Source organism: Microcaecilia unicolor, chromosome 4 (genome assembly GCF_901765095.1).
Source record: "Microcaecilia unicolor chromosome 4, aMicUni1.1, whole genome shotgun sequence".
In the NCBI taxonomy this organism is placed as follows: domain Eukaryota; kingdom Metazoa; phylum Chordata; class Amphibia; order Gymnophiona; family Siphonopidae; genus Microcaecilia; species Microcaecilia unicolor.
Window position 1 is genome coordinate 209,099,794 of NC_044034.1, and position 15,566 is coordinate 209,115,359.

Below are 15,566 nucleotides of genomic sequence, written 5' to 3' on the forward strand. Positions count from 1 at the left end.
GAAGTGCTGTTGGAAAGGGGTAGCAGTGTCAGCTATAGGAAGCAGCTCCTCCATTCCTTGCCAAGCAGGAACTCTTGTGTGAATGCCACAGATTCTCCCATTTTCAGATGCCACAGAAATGGGTGCAGGAGAAATCTCAGAGCTTGTTCCTGTCTTTAATTTCTGGTGGGAATAGTGCTGTCTGTGGAGGGAGCGCCTTCTCTATACTCAGCCTCATTTTTATAGGGAAGGGGACTGCAGAGATGTCAGGTTACCCAGTTCCAGGCTGGAGACGTTTTGAACTTAGATCCCAAATCAGTGTTGGGAATAACTAGCCTTCCATTTAGACAATATAACTAATCTTGCTGCAAGGACTATCAACTGAAAATGTTCTGACATTGATTGTTGTTAATGTTTTGGAACTCCCCCCCCCCCAAAAAAAAAAAAAAAAAACATTAAAAGTTAAAAAGAAAAGTAGTGTGGGATTTGTAGTGCCTGACCCTGCCCATTGAAATCAGTGGTGCAAGTCCCACAATACACCAGGATGGAGTGGTGTGACCTCCAGGACTGTCCCAAAATCTACAGCCTGAAACTGGGCATCTCTGAGGTTCTGTATGTGCCAGTAAGATTTGTTCACCTAATAGTCTAAAACTTTAGCTGTAAGCACCAAGCCCTTCCCTCTGGGAGCAGGAGTTTATATGGTAAATGGTCCAGGAAATGTAACTACAGAGACTGTCCAGGACCATGTGCCTTCCTATTCCAGTAGAAGTCACTAAAGGGATCAGATCTTAAGCTGTAAAACAACTTTCATGACTCTGAAGTCCCTTGCCTATTCCAGCAGGAGAGGTGGTAGGAATGCTGCAGAAACTTGTACAGACGTTTTCCAGCAGCGCTGTGCTGTTCGCTATCTGCAGCCTGGGTTACTGTGTCAGATCCACGTGGTTGGCAAATCTCTAACGTTAATTTCTGGTGTCTGTTTTTTGTTATTTTAAAATGTATATTATTTTCTACGTTCCCTTCCAGCACTTTACCTGACTCTCCCCCGGACTCTGGATCTGAAGCCTACTCCCCCCAGCAGGTGAATGGTAAGTGCTGTAAAACAAACCTCCCCTCTTCCTTTTTGCGTAATTGGTTGCCTCTGAATATATTATCGGATGGAGGGAAGCTGAAAGCAAGAAATACGTGGGGAGATTATCAGTTAGTAAATACTGCTAGACTTTCACCTATTGTTCTCCCGCTCCCGTGTGAAAGGAGGGTGAGGGACTGCGGAAAAGAGGAGGCAGATAGGCTTCACCTCTCCCACTCTCTTGGGAAAGGACTCAGGAGAGAATCAAATCCAGTCTCAGTGTGCCATGGCCGTGAATAGACCCCTTTCCTGGAGGGTCCCGAAGGAGGGCAACGTGCCGAGGAGGCGCTGAGCAGCTACACCGAGTCCCGGACAGGGATCCTTCTTGCAAGTGAGCTTCACAGCATCCGATCGGGCTGAGCACATGGGAAAAAGACAGGACTTCATTGCCCTCTTCTACTCTTGCTTCTAAAGGCGGGGGTAAGTGTCGGCCCCTCCCAGCGATGCTTTTATCCGGGAGGGGCGGGGTTTGCCCCATCTGGGACAACATCATTCCGCCCATCTCTGGGAAGGTCGTGGATGGGTTCGGCTTGTACTCCCTTCACTTCCCAACACAGTTGTATCACCTTTGGGGCTCTGCCTTCAACTGGTTAGGAACATTTGGGATGGGCTTTAGAGGACAGAAAAAGGGTCTAACCTCTAACGTTTTTGCTTTAGTTGACAAAGATGTATCTGCTGCTGGCAGGGACCCCAGCTCTCCCTGCATTTGGGAAAAGGGCAAGAATTTTGTTTATCTGAGTGAAAAAATGCTTGGCATTCCTGCAGGGCCCTTCCTTAGCTGTGAGGAAGGCTTGGAGTTTATCAGAGGCAGAGAGTAAGCTGCCCTGTTTCAAGACAAAATAAAGGAACACCCTTTCCAGAAAAAGGGGAAATGTGGCTTCCTCAGACAAGCTTTTAGGGTAGCTCTAGTATGGCCCATCTAAAAAGTCTAGGAAGAGAGAACCTGCTGATACTGTGGTGATTTACTTCAGTCCAGAGAGGGAGGTCAAGAGAAGCTGAGATGGAGAGAAAAATGTTCTAGAGGCTGCCTCATGTAAGGATACAGGGGGAAAAAAGCAGATGTTTACATGCAGAAATATAGGGAAAGTGAGTATCTTACAGGGGATGTTACTTTACAGGGGCTTTGCTGCCTGCAGGGATACAGGGAAACATGGATATCTTAAAGGGGCTGAATTTTTCAGGGATATAGGGAGGTGTGGATATCTTACAGGGGCTGTCACCTGCAGGATACAGGAAGAAATGGGTAACTTATAGGGGCTGTCACCTACTGGGATACAGGAAGCAGTCAGGAAGGCATGGATTTTTTTTAGGAGCTGTCACTTGCTGGGAAACAGGGAGAAGTGGATGTAGCAGAGATGTCACCTGCAGGGATACAGGGAGACATGGATATCTTAAAGGGGCTGGAACCTGCAGGGAAATGACAAGAAGGCACGGATATCCTACTAAGCTTCTTGTATTGATGCAGATGGAGAAAGAGATGAGAGTGACTTACATGGTTGCCTCATACATTCATATAGAAGGTGATTTATGGAACAGACTCATTTGTCGATACAGTGAAAGGGTGGATTATTCATAGGGTCTGTCTATGTATACAGAGTGAAAAAATGATTTATGGCAGTCACCTGTACTGGATGCTATGAGAGGACATGGATGTTTTATGGAGCTGTTTCCTTTATTGATACAGTCCAGAATGCAATTTACAGGGGTTTTCTCCAGTAGTGATTCAGTGAAACATAGTGAATTATTTACAAGGTTATCTTTTGTATCAACACAGTGAGTAGAGGAGATTTTTTAATAGAGTTGGGTTGGATTTTGGTGCACAGAGATACTCAGCCATGGTCATGGATCCATAGAAGCAGTGTGTCTATCTAACCATGGCCTACCAGAGACACCCTGTATCAGTGTATATCAGTTTTTGACATTCTGTTAGCTTTGCCAGCTGATTTCAGATGCTCAGAGAGGCTCATCCAGTCCTGGTTTTACCTCACTGCATGCATGAACTTGTTTGTAGTTTTTACCTTTCATGGGCAATGCAATAGACTGAGAAATCAGAACTACAAATTCCTAAACCCAGGAGTGGATCAATCTGTTGTAAAAATTTGAGGGTATTTCGCAACCTTAAGCGCACTTATTGTTCCAAACATGGAAGTGGATGTGCTGAAATTTACTCAGTGACAAACTGGACCATTTATCAAAAATTACTTTGGGGTTTGGTAATCCCCCCCCCCCCCCCCACTTCTTCCCCCAGATCATTTAAGTTCAGAAGTATAGCACAGGAAGATGTTCTGAAAGTCAGAGCTACCAAGTTACCCATTTTTGCCTCTCCTGGCTTTGAGCTTACTTCCCAAGGCAGTATGGGATTTGTAGCCCCTGGTTCTACCTATTGATGTTATTATTATTATTATTATTATTATTATTTATGACATTTACATCCCACATTATCCCAAACAAGTTTGAGTTCAATGTGGCTTACAATAAACAGTATTGGATACATAACAAAGAATAATGCATAAGAAAGTAATTTGTTGTAAGAATCCAATTTTACAATACAGTATGAATGAGAAATTGTACATTAAGCAAATAATGGTAAATAAAGTAATAAGGGAGAGCCCTTATGCCACTTATTTAGGTGATGGTAGAGGCTCCCACGCTAACCCAGCGGTAACTGGGCAATCCCCGGCACTACAAAAATAAAAAATATATTTGTTGCACCGGAAATGGTGTGTGCAGGGGCTGTGAACTAACCGCCGGGCTCTTGAGGTAGCCTGGCGAGCTCGGCGGTAGTCCCGATTTGGCATGCGACAATGCTATGGTAGCTCTACTGTGGCATTTTAAGAGGTCCCCTTATCCAGGTAAACAGCTTTTGGAAACTGCCCTCACCATGTGTATGTAAAGTTTAATATTTAAAGCATGGAGTTAGATTCAATAAGTAAGTTAGGTACGATGATCCACCTTAAGCTAGTGTTCTATAAAGGGCGCTGTAAGCAGAGCATTCTTTATAGAATACTAGCTAATTGCACATTTCGGGGGTCTTTTACAAAGTTGAGCTAGCCTTTTTAGCTCGCAGTAAAAATCTGCTGGTGGTAAACACTGAGATGCCCATTTTATTCCTATGGGTGTCTCGGCGTATACTGCCAGCTGATTTTTACCACAAGATAAAAACGCTAGCACTGCTTTGTAAAAGGTCCCCTTCATGCCTAACTTTGCTCGTAAGCGCTTTCACCTGCCAAAGGCTGGTGTAAATGCTGTGCCCAGCTGATGGCAATTAGGTGCGCACATCCAGATATTCTATAACATCACTCTTAACTTCTAGGAGCACCCTACCTGTCCCTGCCGTTCCCATGACCATGCCCCCTCTTTCAATTGCATCAATGAAATTTAGGTGCGCATGTTATTGAACAGACTGGGTGTAGGACACATCCACACATAACTCCTAATTACTTCCAATTAAGTGCTTGTTAACTCCAATAATTGATTGTTAGCATCTAATTACTAGTTAATTTGCAGATCTGGGATTTGTGCCCAAATGTGGGTAACCTATACAGAATCCATGGAGTGGTGTCTGTACGTTTTTACAGGATTATTCTATAAAGGATGATGCTGGGATGATGTTGATTATGTACTATTTTTCTGTTTATTTACAAACTTATAGCCTACCTATCACAAATCAGTTACAGCAAAAAAAACCCACACATAATCATCACTACAACAAAAATAAATGAACATCAGACATAAAATAAGCACATACATAAAAACAAATAAACAAGGATCTGCATGTGCTGTACAGAGACCTATTGCTCTCCAACTCTGGCAAAAAAGCATAACTATAGCAGCAATGTATGGAAAGTGCTTCTGTAAGAAAGCCTGAGTGAAGAGGTGCTCTTATCAAAATATCAGGGAGTGGGAAATGTTAGTATCCCGTTTGATGGATCTGTGTTCCGAATGTCTGTCCTCTTTCATACACACAAGCTGCATGTGGCTCACATAGGGGCCTTTTACTAAAGTGCACCCAAATTTGCTGTTAATGTGTTTTAACATGGGATTTTACCACTCGGTAACTGCAAATTTTACACAGCACTTTTTAGATAAGAACATAAGCGTTGCCATACTGGGTCAGACTGAAGGTCCATGAAGCCCAGTATCCTGGTAAAATCCCAGAACAGTAAAACAGATTTTATGCTGCCTGGCCTAGAAATAAGCAGTGGATTCTCCCAAGTCCATCTTAATAGTGGCTTATGGACTTTTCTTTTAGGAAATTATCCAAACCTTTTTTAAACCCTGCTAGGTTAACTGCTTTTACCACATTTTAATTGCTGTTCAACTCAGAGTGCTCATTATAGAATAGTGCTCTGCATCAATTTTTTCTGGTGCCCAAAACCATGTAGGCCATGTACTAAATTTGGGCCTAAGTAGCGACCCCAAGTTATCCAGTTAAAGGAAGGACATTTTTAGCCAGTCTGGATTTCTGGGACCTGCAGCACTGATGTCAGTGGGCAGAATCGGGAACTACAAATACCACACTTTGGGATGTATGTTCAAAGCCAGGACTGGCCAAATATTACTTGCCAACTCTTCAAAAGGTACAGATAAAGCCATCCTTTTCATTAGGTTGCACGGTGATAAATTCTTTTTTCTTTGGTCACTTGCTGTTTGCAACCTTCTTAGTCATAATCTGTGGTTTTCTTTTATTTCTTACTGCTTAGAAATACCAAGCATTTGGTATAGGACTTAAGAAGTACTTCCCATATGTTCTCTGAGCTTTATGCTGTACAGCAGTAATTTCTCCTTTATAGTATTATAAAATATTCTGCTCATATATCTCTGAGGTCCTGCTGCAGAGCCTGGTAACTCTGCTGTTGTAGTTGTAGGTGAATAAGTGCCTGATGTGATGACTAGTCCTTGAGGAACAGGGTTCTCTTCCTTGCACCAGCTTTAATGTATAATGTCACTGTCCCTTCCACTGGTATTTTCTGACTGAACTGCTTGGGTACTGAACAGTGTTTGGTATCTAGTTATTTGTGATTCAGTGGAAAAGGTTTCACTCCATGCGCTGCATTTGTACAGAGATAAAGCGCATATTATCTGGAAGTTAATTTCAGTTAAAGGATTCTGTATGATTGTACTTTAATAGTATTTTTTGAAGGCATGAATAAGCATGTGGATAAAAGAGAACTAGTTAATGTAGTGAAGTCCCTCAGGAGAAACTCCTGAGGAAATTAATCCATGTGATAGGAGGCAATGTTCTGTTGTAGACTGGGAACTGGTTAATGGATAGAAAACAAAGAGTAGGGTTAAATGGACATCTCTCTCAACAGAGGAAGGCGAATAGTTGAGTGCCCCAGGGACCAGCACTTTTTAATGTATTTATAAATGATCTGGAAATAAGAGTGATGAGTGAGGTGATTGCATTTGTGGATGACACAAAATTACTCAAAAGTTTTTAAATCGCATGCAGACTGTGAGAAATTGCAGGAGGACCTTGGCAGACTGGGTATCCAAATGGTAGATGAAAATAAATGAGAGCAATAACCCAAATTACAGCTCCACAATGCAAGGTTCCATATTAGGAGTCCCTTCCCAAGAAAAGGATCTAAGTGTCATCTTCTCAGGGTGTGGCAGTGGTCAAAAAAGCAAACAACAATTATCAGGAAAGGAATAGAGAATGAAACATAATATATCAAAATGATTCTGGAGCTCATTTTCAAAAGAGAAAAATGTCCAAAAAGTGGCATAAATATGCATTTGGGCATTTTTCTCACAAAAATGTCCAAATTGGTATTTTCAAAACCAATTTTTAGATGTTTTTCTAAGAAATTCATCAGAAGAGCATTCAAATCACAAGGGGACAAGTCACGGGCGTGTTAATGGTGGGATCTGGGCATTCCTAACACTTGGATGTTTTTCAGCCATAATGGAACAAAACAAAACCCTCCAGGACTAAAACTAAGACATTTTGAGCTAGACTTGTTTTTATAACAAATAAGGCACAAAAGGTGCCCTAAATGACCAGATGACCACTGGAGGGAATCAGGGATCACCTCCCCTTACTCCCCAAGTGGTCACTAACCCCCTCCCACCTCCCAAAAATGTGATTAAAAACATTACTTGCCAGCCTCTAATGTTATACTCAGGTCCATCAGAGCAGCATGCAAGTCCCTGGAGTAGTTTTAGTGGTGGGGCAGTGTACTGCAGACAGGTGGACCTAGGCCCATACCTCCCCCTACCTGTTACACTTGTGGAGGAAACTGTGAGCCCTCCAAAACTCACCAGAAACCACTGTACCCACATATAGGTGCCCCCCTACACCTGTAAGAGCTATGGTAGTGGTGTACAGTTGGGGGTAGTGGGTTTTGGTTCTGGGGGGCTCAGCAGACAAGATAAGGGAGCAATGGTGAGATGTGTACCTGGGAGCATTCTATGAAGTGTACTGCAGCGCCTCCTAGGGTGCCCTATTGCTTTCCTGGTATGTCTGGGGGACCAGTCTACTAGAAATGCTGCCTCCTCCTACATCCCAATGGCTTGATTTTGTGCGTTTTCCACTTGGACTTTTTTTTTTTTTTTAAATGGACCAAAAAAAGAAAATGTCCAAATCACAAAACCTTGTTCAAAAAGAAAAAAAGGTAGATGTTTTTCTTTTTTGAAAATGACCGTCTTTCCTGTTCAGATTTTGGACGTCTTTTGCAAAACGTCCAAAGTCGGACTTAGATGTCATATCAAAAATACCCTTCTCTGTCTTGCTTCATGGTGCAATTGCACCTGGAGTATGTTTGTAGTTCTGGTCACCACATAAGGTACAGAGAAGGATAACCAAAACGATTACGGGAATAAAATGCCTCATAAGAGGAAGGGCTAAAGAGGTTAGAGCTCTTCAGTTTGGAGAAAAGACAGCTGAAGGGAGATATGATAAGAGGTCTATGAAATACTGAGTGGAATGGAATGGATAAGCTTAAATCAATTGTTTATTGTTTCTAAAAGTACAAAGACTATGAAATACTCTGGGGCTCATTTTTGAAAGAGAAAAATATCTAAAAAGTGACATAATGTAGCATTTAGATGTTTTTCTCACAAAAATGTCCAAATTAGTATTTTCAAAACCTATTTTTCAGATGTTTTTCTATGCTGTTCATCTGCAGTGCATCCACATTTCAAGGGGATGTGTCGAGGGTGAGTTAAGGGCAGTGGTGTGCTGGTAAATGTTTAACAACAGGCTCTCTCCCCGGTCCACCTCTGCGCCCCCCCCCCATCCACCTCTGCGCCCCCCCCCCCAAATTGCAGAGCTGGCTATAGCCGGGGAGAGAGCCTTGGGGGGGGGGGGGGGGGGGCAATGCATTACTCCAGGAAAAAAAAATTAAATGATCCCAGGTTCCAATCTAATTCATATTTAATGTGGGATAAAATGCCATAAATAAGTAAATAAATATAAACTTTTAATATTGAGCACCTGATTCTCAAAGTGGACACTATAATGAAAATAAAATGATTTTTTCTACCTTTGTTGTCTGGTGACTTTGTTTTTCTGATCATGCTGGCCCAGTATCCGATTCTGCTGCTATCTGTCCTCTTAACTCCATTTCCAGGGCTTCCTTTCCATTTATTTCTTTACTTTCCGCCTTTCTTCTTCATTTCTTGCCCTACATCTGTAAGTAAAAGCTGGGTCCTCCGCAGACTTAACTGTCCAGTGGGTCCAGCTTCTGCCTATTTTCTTCATCCATGTGCAGTTTTTCTCCTCTCTTCCTTTTCCCTCAGCTCATCTCCTTCCTCACTCTTCCCTCCCCTCCATCCATGTCCAGCATTTCTTCTCTCCCTTTCCTCTCCTCTATCCACCCATGTCCAGCAACCCTTCTCTCCCCCTACCGTTCCCTCCCCTCCAGCCACCCATACCCAGCGATTCTCTTTGCTCCCCTGCCCCCCTCCAGCCACCCATACCCAGCGATTGCCCTCTCTCCCCTGCCCCCCTCCAGCCACCCATACCCAGCGACTGTCCTCTCTCCCCTGCCCCCTCCAGTCACCTATACCCAGCGATTGCCCTCTCTCCCCTGCCCCTCTCCAGCCACCAATGCCAGCGATTTTCTTCTCCCCTGCCTCCCCTCCAGCCACCCATACCCAGCGATTGCCCTCTCTCCCCTGCCCCTTCTCCAGGCACCCATGCCAGCGATTGTCCTCTCTCCCCTGCCCCCTCTCTAGCCACCCATGCCAGCGATTGTCTTCTCTCCCCTGCCCCCCCTCCAGCCACCCATACCCAGCGATTGCTCTCTCTCCCTTGCCCCCTCTCCAGCCACCCATGCCAGCGATTGTCCTCTCTCCTCTGCCCCCCCTCCAGCCACCCATACCCAGCGACTGTCCTCTCTCCTCTGTCCCCCTCCAGCCACCCATATCCAGCGACTCCCTTCTCTCCCCTGCCACCCCCTCCAGCTACCGAGGTTGTTCAGCAAATTCTTCGGGGCAGGCAGTCTTGCCTGCCCGCTGCCGGCGCTGACTCTCCCCCGCTGCCGGAATGGGATCGCTATTCAAAATGGCCACCAAGACTTACAAGAACGGCCTCCAAGACTTCAGCAGAAGTCTCGCGAGGCCGCCGCTGGAAGTCTCAGCGGCCATTTTTAAAGAGTGATCCAGCAGTGGTGGAAGGTCAGCGCTGGCTGCGGGCAGGCAAGACTGCCTGCCCCGACGAATTCGCTTGACAACGGAGGTGACAGGTGAGGGACCACCGGACTCTGTAGGAGGGAGGGAGGGAGGGAGGAAGGAAGGAAGGAAAGCCGGCTCGCAAGTCGGTAAAAAATTTAACAACCGGCTCTTGCGAGCCGGCTCCAGCACACCACTGGTTAAGGGTGAGATGTGGGCGTTCCTAAGATTGGATGTTTTTTAGTCATAATGGAACAAAGCCAAACCGCCCAGGAATAAAACTTACATGTTTTGAGCTAGACCTGTTTTTAGAATGAATAAGGCACAAAAAGGTGCCCTAAATGATCAGATGACCACTGGAGGGAATCGGGGTGACCTCCCCTTACTTCCCTAGTGATTACTGACCCCCTCCCACCTCCCAAAAATGTGATTAAAAACATTACTTTCCAGCCTTTGTACCAACCTCAGATGTTATATTCAGGTCCTTCAGAGCAGCATGCAGGTCCCTGGAGTAATCTAGTGGTGGATGCAGTGCACTGTAGACAGGTGGACCCTAGCCCATACCTCCCCCTATCTGTTACACTTATGGTGGAAAACGTGAGCCCTCCCAAACTCACTCAAACCCTACTGTACCCACATATAGGTTCCCCTTTCACCTACACAGGCTATTGTAGTGGTGTACAGTTGGGGGTAGTGGGTTTTGGGGAGTGGGGGGCTCAGCAGCCAAGATAAGGGATCAACGGTGAGATGTGTACCTGGGAGCGTTTATTTGAAGTCCACTGCAGTGTCCCCTAGGGTGTCCCATTGCTCTCCTGGGATGTCAAATGCTGGCCCTCCCTACATCCCAGTGACTTGATTTTCTACGTTTTTCACTTCTGTGTTATTTTTTTTTTTAATGTGGTAAAAAAATAATAACGTACAAAGCACAAATCCTTGTTTGAAATGATATTTTTGAAAAAAGGAAAATGTAGACATTTTCCTTTTTTCAAAAATGATCTTGTTTCCTATTCAGATTTTGGACGATTTGTGCAAAACGTCCAAAGTTGGACTTAGACGTCATATTGAAAATGCCCTTCCACGTGAAATTACTAAGTAACATAGAGGGGCATAATCGAACGTCGCCGGCCAAATAGATTGGCGGCGGCGCTACAGCTGGCCGGAACCGTATTATCTAAAAAGATGGCCAACCATTTTTTTTTTCGATAATACTATTTAGCCCCGCCAAATGGCAGAGTTCGCCGAGGTTGAGATGGCCGGGTTTGTTTTTCAGCGATAATGGAAAGTTATGTCGGCCATCTCAAACCCCGGCCAAATTCAAGGCATTTGGCCGTGGGAGGACCCAGCATTTTTAGTGCACTGGCCCCCCTGACATGCCAGGACACCAACCAACCACCCTAGGGATCACTGCGCTGGACTTCAGAAAAGCTCCCATGTGCATAGCTCCTTTACTTTGGGAGCTGAGCCCCCCAAACCCACTACCCACAAATGTACTGCACCCACTAAAATTGTTCCAGGGACCTGCATACAGCCTCTAGGACTTATGGCTGCTGTATAACTTTGGCATACCAGTTCACACCTGAAGATTAATCTCTCTGAAAAAGTCCTTTCTTGAAATAAGCACGTTTACTCACAGTTAACTGCAGATCAGAGGTTGTGCCCCACTGGCAAAGAGTCCCCTGGTACTAAGATTAGCAGTAGGTCAGAGCTGGCACAATGGTGTAGAATGCCCTCTTTCAGCACCATGCAAGGTAAGAACTACGTTCTCTGACGTGGGTAACACAGGAAAGGGATCTAAAAGTGGCTTACAAAAATGGCCACTTCCGCATGGACTACAACAGGAAACAAAACAGGGCACACTCTGACCCAGTTAGCAGGGGGGGAAAAGCACCATGGGAGTAGAGGCCAGTACCCTACACCCACCACAATACATTGCTAATGTGACTCTGCAGGGCACCTAACAGAAAAGGTGTCACACTCACCCGAGAGCCACATCGCAACAGGGAAAGGCTGTTGGAGGATACAACACATTCTGCTGTCATGGAGGTGGGTACGGCATTTGAGGCTGGCATACAGGCTAGCAAGAAAGGTTTTTAGTTTTATTTTTTTAGTTTGGAAGGGGATTGGTGACCACTGGGGGAGTATGGGGAGGTCATCCCCCATTCCCTCCAGTGGTCATCTGGTCAGTTGGGGCACCTTTTTGAGGCTTGGTCGTGAAAATAAAAGGACCAAGTAAAGCCGGCGAAATACTGCTTAACGCCGCTTTTTTTTTTTCCATTATCGGCGAAAGCCGGCCATCTGGTAGCCACGCCCATGTCCCGCCTTCGCTAATCTACCGACACGCCCCCTTGAACTTTCGCCGGCGAAGCGACGGGAAAGCGGCGAGGTTGTCAAAAATGCCGCTTTCGATTATACCGATTTCGCTGCTTTTAAAAAATCGCCGGCCATCTCCAGATTTGTGTCGGAAGATGGCCGGCGATCACTTTCGATTATAAGCTGGATAGTAACATAGTAGATGACGGCAGAAAAAGACCTGCATGGTCCATCCAGTCTGCCCAACAAGATAAACTCATATGTGCTACTTTTTGTGTATACCTTACCTTGATTTGTACCTGTCCTTTTCAGGGCACAGACCGTGTAAGTCTGCCCAGCACTATCCCCGCCTCCCAACCACCAGCCCCGCCTCCCACCACCAGCTCTGGCACTGACCGTATAAGTCTGCCCAGCAGTGTCCCCGCCTCCCGCCACCGGCTGTGCCACCCAATCTCGGCTAAGCTCCTTAGGATCTATTCCTTCTGAACAGGATTCCTTTATGTTTATCCCACGCGTGCTTGAATTCTGTTACCGTTTTCATTTCCACCACCTCCCGCGGGAGGGCATTCCAAGCATCCACTACTCTCTCCGTGAAAAAATACTTCCTGACATTTTTCTTGAGTCTGCCCCCCTTCAATCTCATTTCATGTCCTCTCGTTCTACCTCCTTCAAATCTCCGGAAAAGGTTCGTTTGCGGATTAATACTTTTCAAATATTTGAACGTCTGTATCATATCACCCCTGTTTCTCCTTTCTTCCAGAGTATACATGTTCAGGTCATCAAGTCTCTCCTCATACATCTTGTAACGCAAATCCCTTACCATTCTCATAGCTTTTCTTTGCACCGCTTCAATTCTTTTTTTTTTTTTTGTTACATTTGTACCCCGCGCTTTCCCACTCATGGCAGGCTCAATGCGGCTTATGTGGGGCAATGGAGGGTTAAGTGACTTGCCCAGAGTCACAAGGAGCTGCCTGTGCCTGAAGTGGGAATTGAACTCAATTCCTCAGTTCCCCAGGACCAAAGTCCACCACCCTAACCACTAGGCCACTCCTCCACTCTACATCCTTCGCAAGGTACGGCCTCCAAAACTGAACACAATACTCCAGGTGGGGCCTCACCAATGACTTACACAGGGGCATCAACACCCCCTTTCTTCTGCTTGTCACACCTCTCTCTATACAGCCTAACAACCTTCTAGCTACGGCCACCGCCTTGTCACACTGTTTCGTCGCCTTCAGTAGCAACTAAATCTTCAAACAAGCATAAAGAGGAATAGATCAACTGAACTCAATCATGCACATGAATTCTTCCAAAAACTAAATATGGGACCAGACTCATGCACTTGTTCACATATATTATGCATATTGATTTTTAAAAATTGCATAAGGAGGAAAAAGCCTCAACAGACTCCCATTTGAAAATATTTAACTTAAGATTCCTTGACTGAAAAAAGCTCCTAAATTGAATTTCAAATTTCTTTTCAACAGAATATAATCCAATGTGAAAAATGCATTCAACACTTATGGGGTCTTTTACTAAGCCGCAGTATCATTTTTAGCTCGCGGTAGAAATTAGCTGGCGGTAAATGCCGAGACAACCGTAGGAATATAACAAGATTCTCGGTGGTTACCACTAGCTGATTTCTACTGTGAGCTAAAAATGCTACCTCAGCTTAGTAAAAGACCCTCTTAACTTAGATGTGCTGAAATGCCTTCTACTATTCCTCCACGGTCAACAGTGGACTGCTTCAGGATCAGTGGAACTAGAACCTCACACACACTCCAGCATCCTGGCTATAAACTGTGTGGGCTACAGAGTTAACCGGCTAAGTTGAAACTGGCCAAAGATAGGCCTGCTATTTCGGCAGCCAAATTTGGCTGCCAAACGTAGCCAGTGATACGTTGAATATTAGCAGATAGCTGGTTATATTGTGCGATATAATCGATTATCCGCTTATGGGGGATTCGATATATGGCACTTAAAAAATCCGTGCGAAAAACATTTCCGCCTAAGCATGTTCTATAAACAGCGCCTAGATTTAGGTCCGGTACATAGAATACACTTAGTTGATATCCCAGCAACTAAAACTATGTGCGTCTATTTATACCAATGAAAACATGGCGTAAATCCTGGCGTGTAGATTTAGGCGCACTGGGCCATATTCTATAACTACACACGTAAATTTTGGAACACCCACAAAATGCCCATTTCCTCACCCATTACCATTCCCATTTGCCTGCATGTGTTAGAAGTTATGCACACTGTATTACAGAATACGCTTAGCGAGTTGTGCACGTGAATTCTAATTATTGCCATTTAGTGCTCATTATTGCTTGTTAAGTGCTGTTAACAATTCTAATTGGCTTGTTAAGCTAATTAAGTTACATGCATTGTTATAGGATATGCTTGGATTTCAGCGCAGAATATGCTATGTAGAATCTGGGGGTAAGTGCTAACTGGCAATATTCAGCAGGAGATAATCAGCGATCTCTCGCTGAGTATTCCTGGATAGCCAGTTATATGCCATTTAACCAGCCAGGAGCCATTCCTGGCCGGTTAAATGGTTTTAAATATCGGGGCTGGAAGTTCTACAGCAGATGTATATTCTTCCTGACGCAGCGAGTTTTATCAGTGAAACAAGGAGCTCTTGAAGAAGAACAGAGTCCTGTTGGACAGGCAGTGCACTGCGGGATACAGAACGAATGAGAAAGCCCTACAAAGCAGCGGGATTGATCTTGGGCAATGTTGGCGCCTTTGAGATGTGTGAGGCTGGAATTTTGCACATGGCTTGATGATTATATGTTTTGTTACATCAGATTTCTGTATTATCCTTTGCAGACAGGTTAGCTCTTTGTAGTATATTTATGTGGGTATGTAGAACCCCTGGCTGTATATCATAAAGCATTCTGATTCACTCTATGCTAGTGTAGATGATAGAGGGATATGTTTTTGCACCAGCGGCCTTTTCTCCATTAAGAAGGAGTTTTTTTCATACTGGTTCTTTTTTTCCCCCTCTAAGGAACCAATGAAATAAATGGACTCCCAGGAGTGATAGCGAGTATTAAATTAGTTGCACTAGTTGCATTTGTATCAGTTTCCCATATTGGGAGATTTGAGGTTCCAGTTATTTTTATATTTATTTATTTATAACATTTATACCCCACATTTTCCCACCCAGCAAGAGTGGTGAAGTTATAGCTTTATTTGATAATTATTATCAATAGAAATCAAACAAAATAAAACATGGAAAAGAAAATAAGATGATACATTTTTTATTGGACATAACTTAATACATTTCTTGATTAGCTTTCGAAGGTTGCCCTTCTTCGTCAGATCGGAAATAAGCAAATGTCATCTTATTTTCTTTTCCATGTTTTAATTTTGTTTGATTTCTATTGATAATCTTTAAGAGTGGACTAACACGGCTACCACACCTCTCTATTTGATAATTATCAAACTATTTCATTTTGGCATAAGCTATTATTGTAGTTTGAAGTCCTTATAGTTGTGTTTAAATATCGGGGGGGGGGGG

At 44.3% G+C, this 15,566-nt stretch overlaps 1 protein-coding gene across 1 annotated transcript in view; it reads left to right on the forward strand.

Moving 5' to 3' along the window:
- The window catches only part of MYRF (myelin regulatory factor), a 212,220-nt gene that overhangs the window by 39,533 nt on the left and 157,121 nt on the right, over nucleotides 1-15,566 (forward strand). Inside the window, exon 2 of the mRNA XM_030201173.1 lies at nucleotides 1,003-1,064. Coding sequence (XP_030057033.1) covers nucleotides 1,003-1,064 — 62 coding nt within the window. The remainder of the gene's footprint in view (nucleotides 1-1,002; nucleotides 1,065-15,566) is intronic.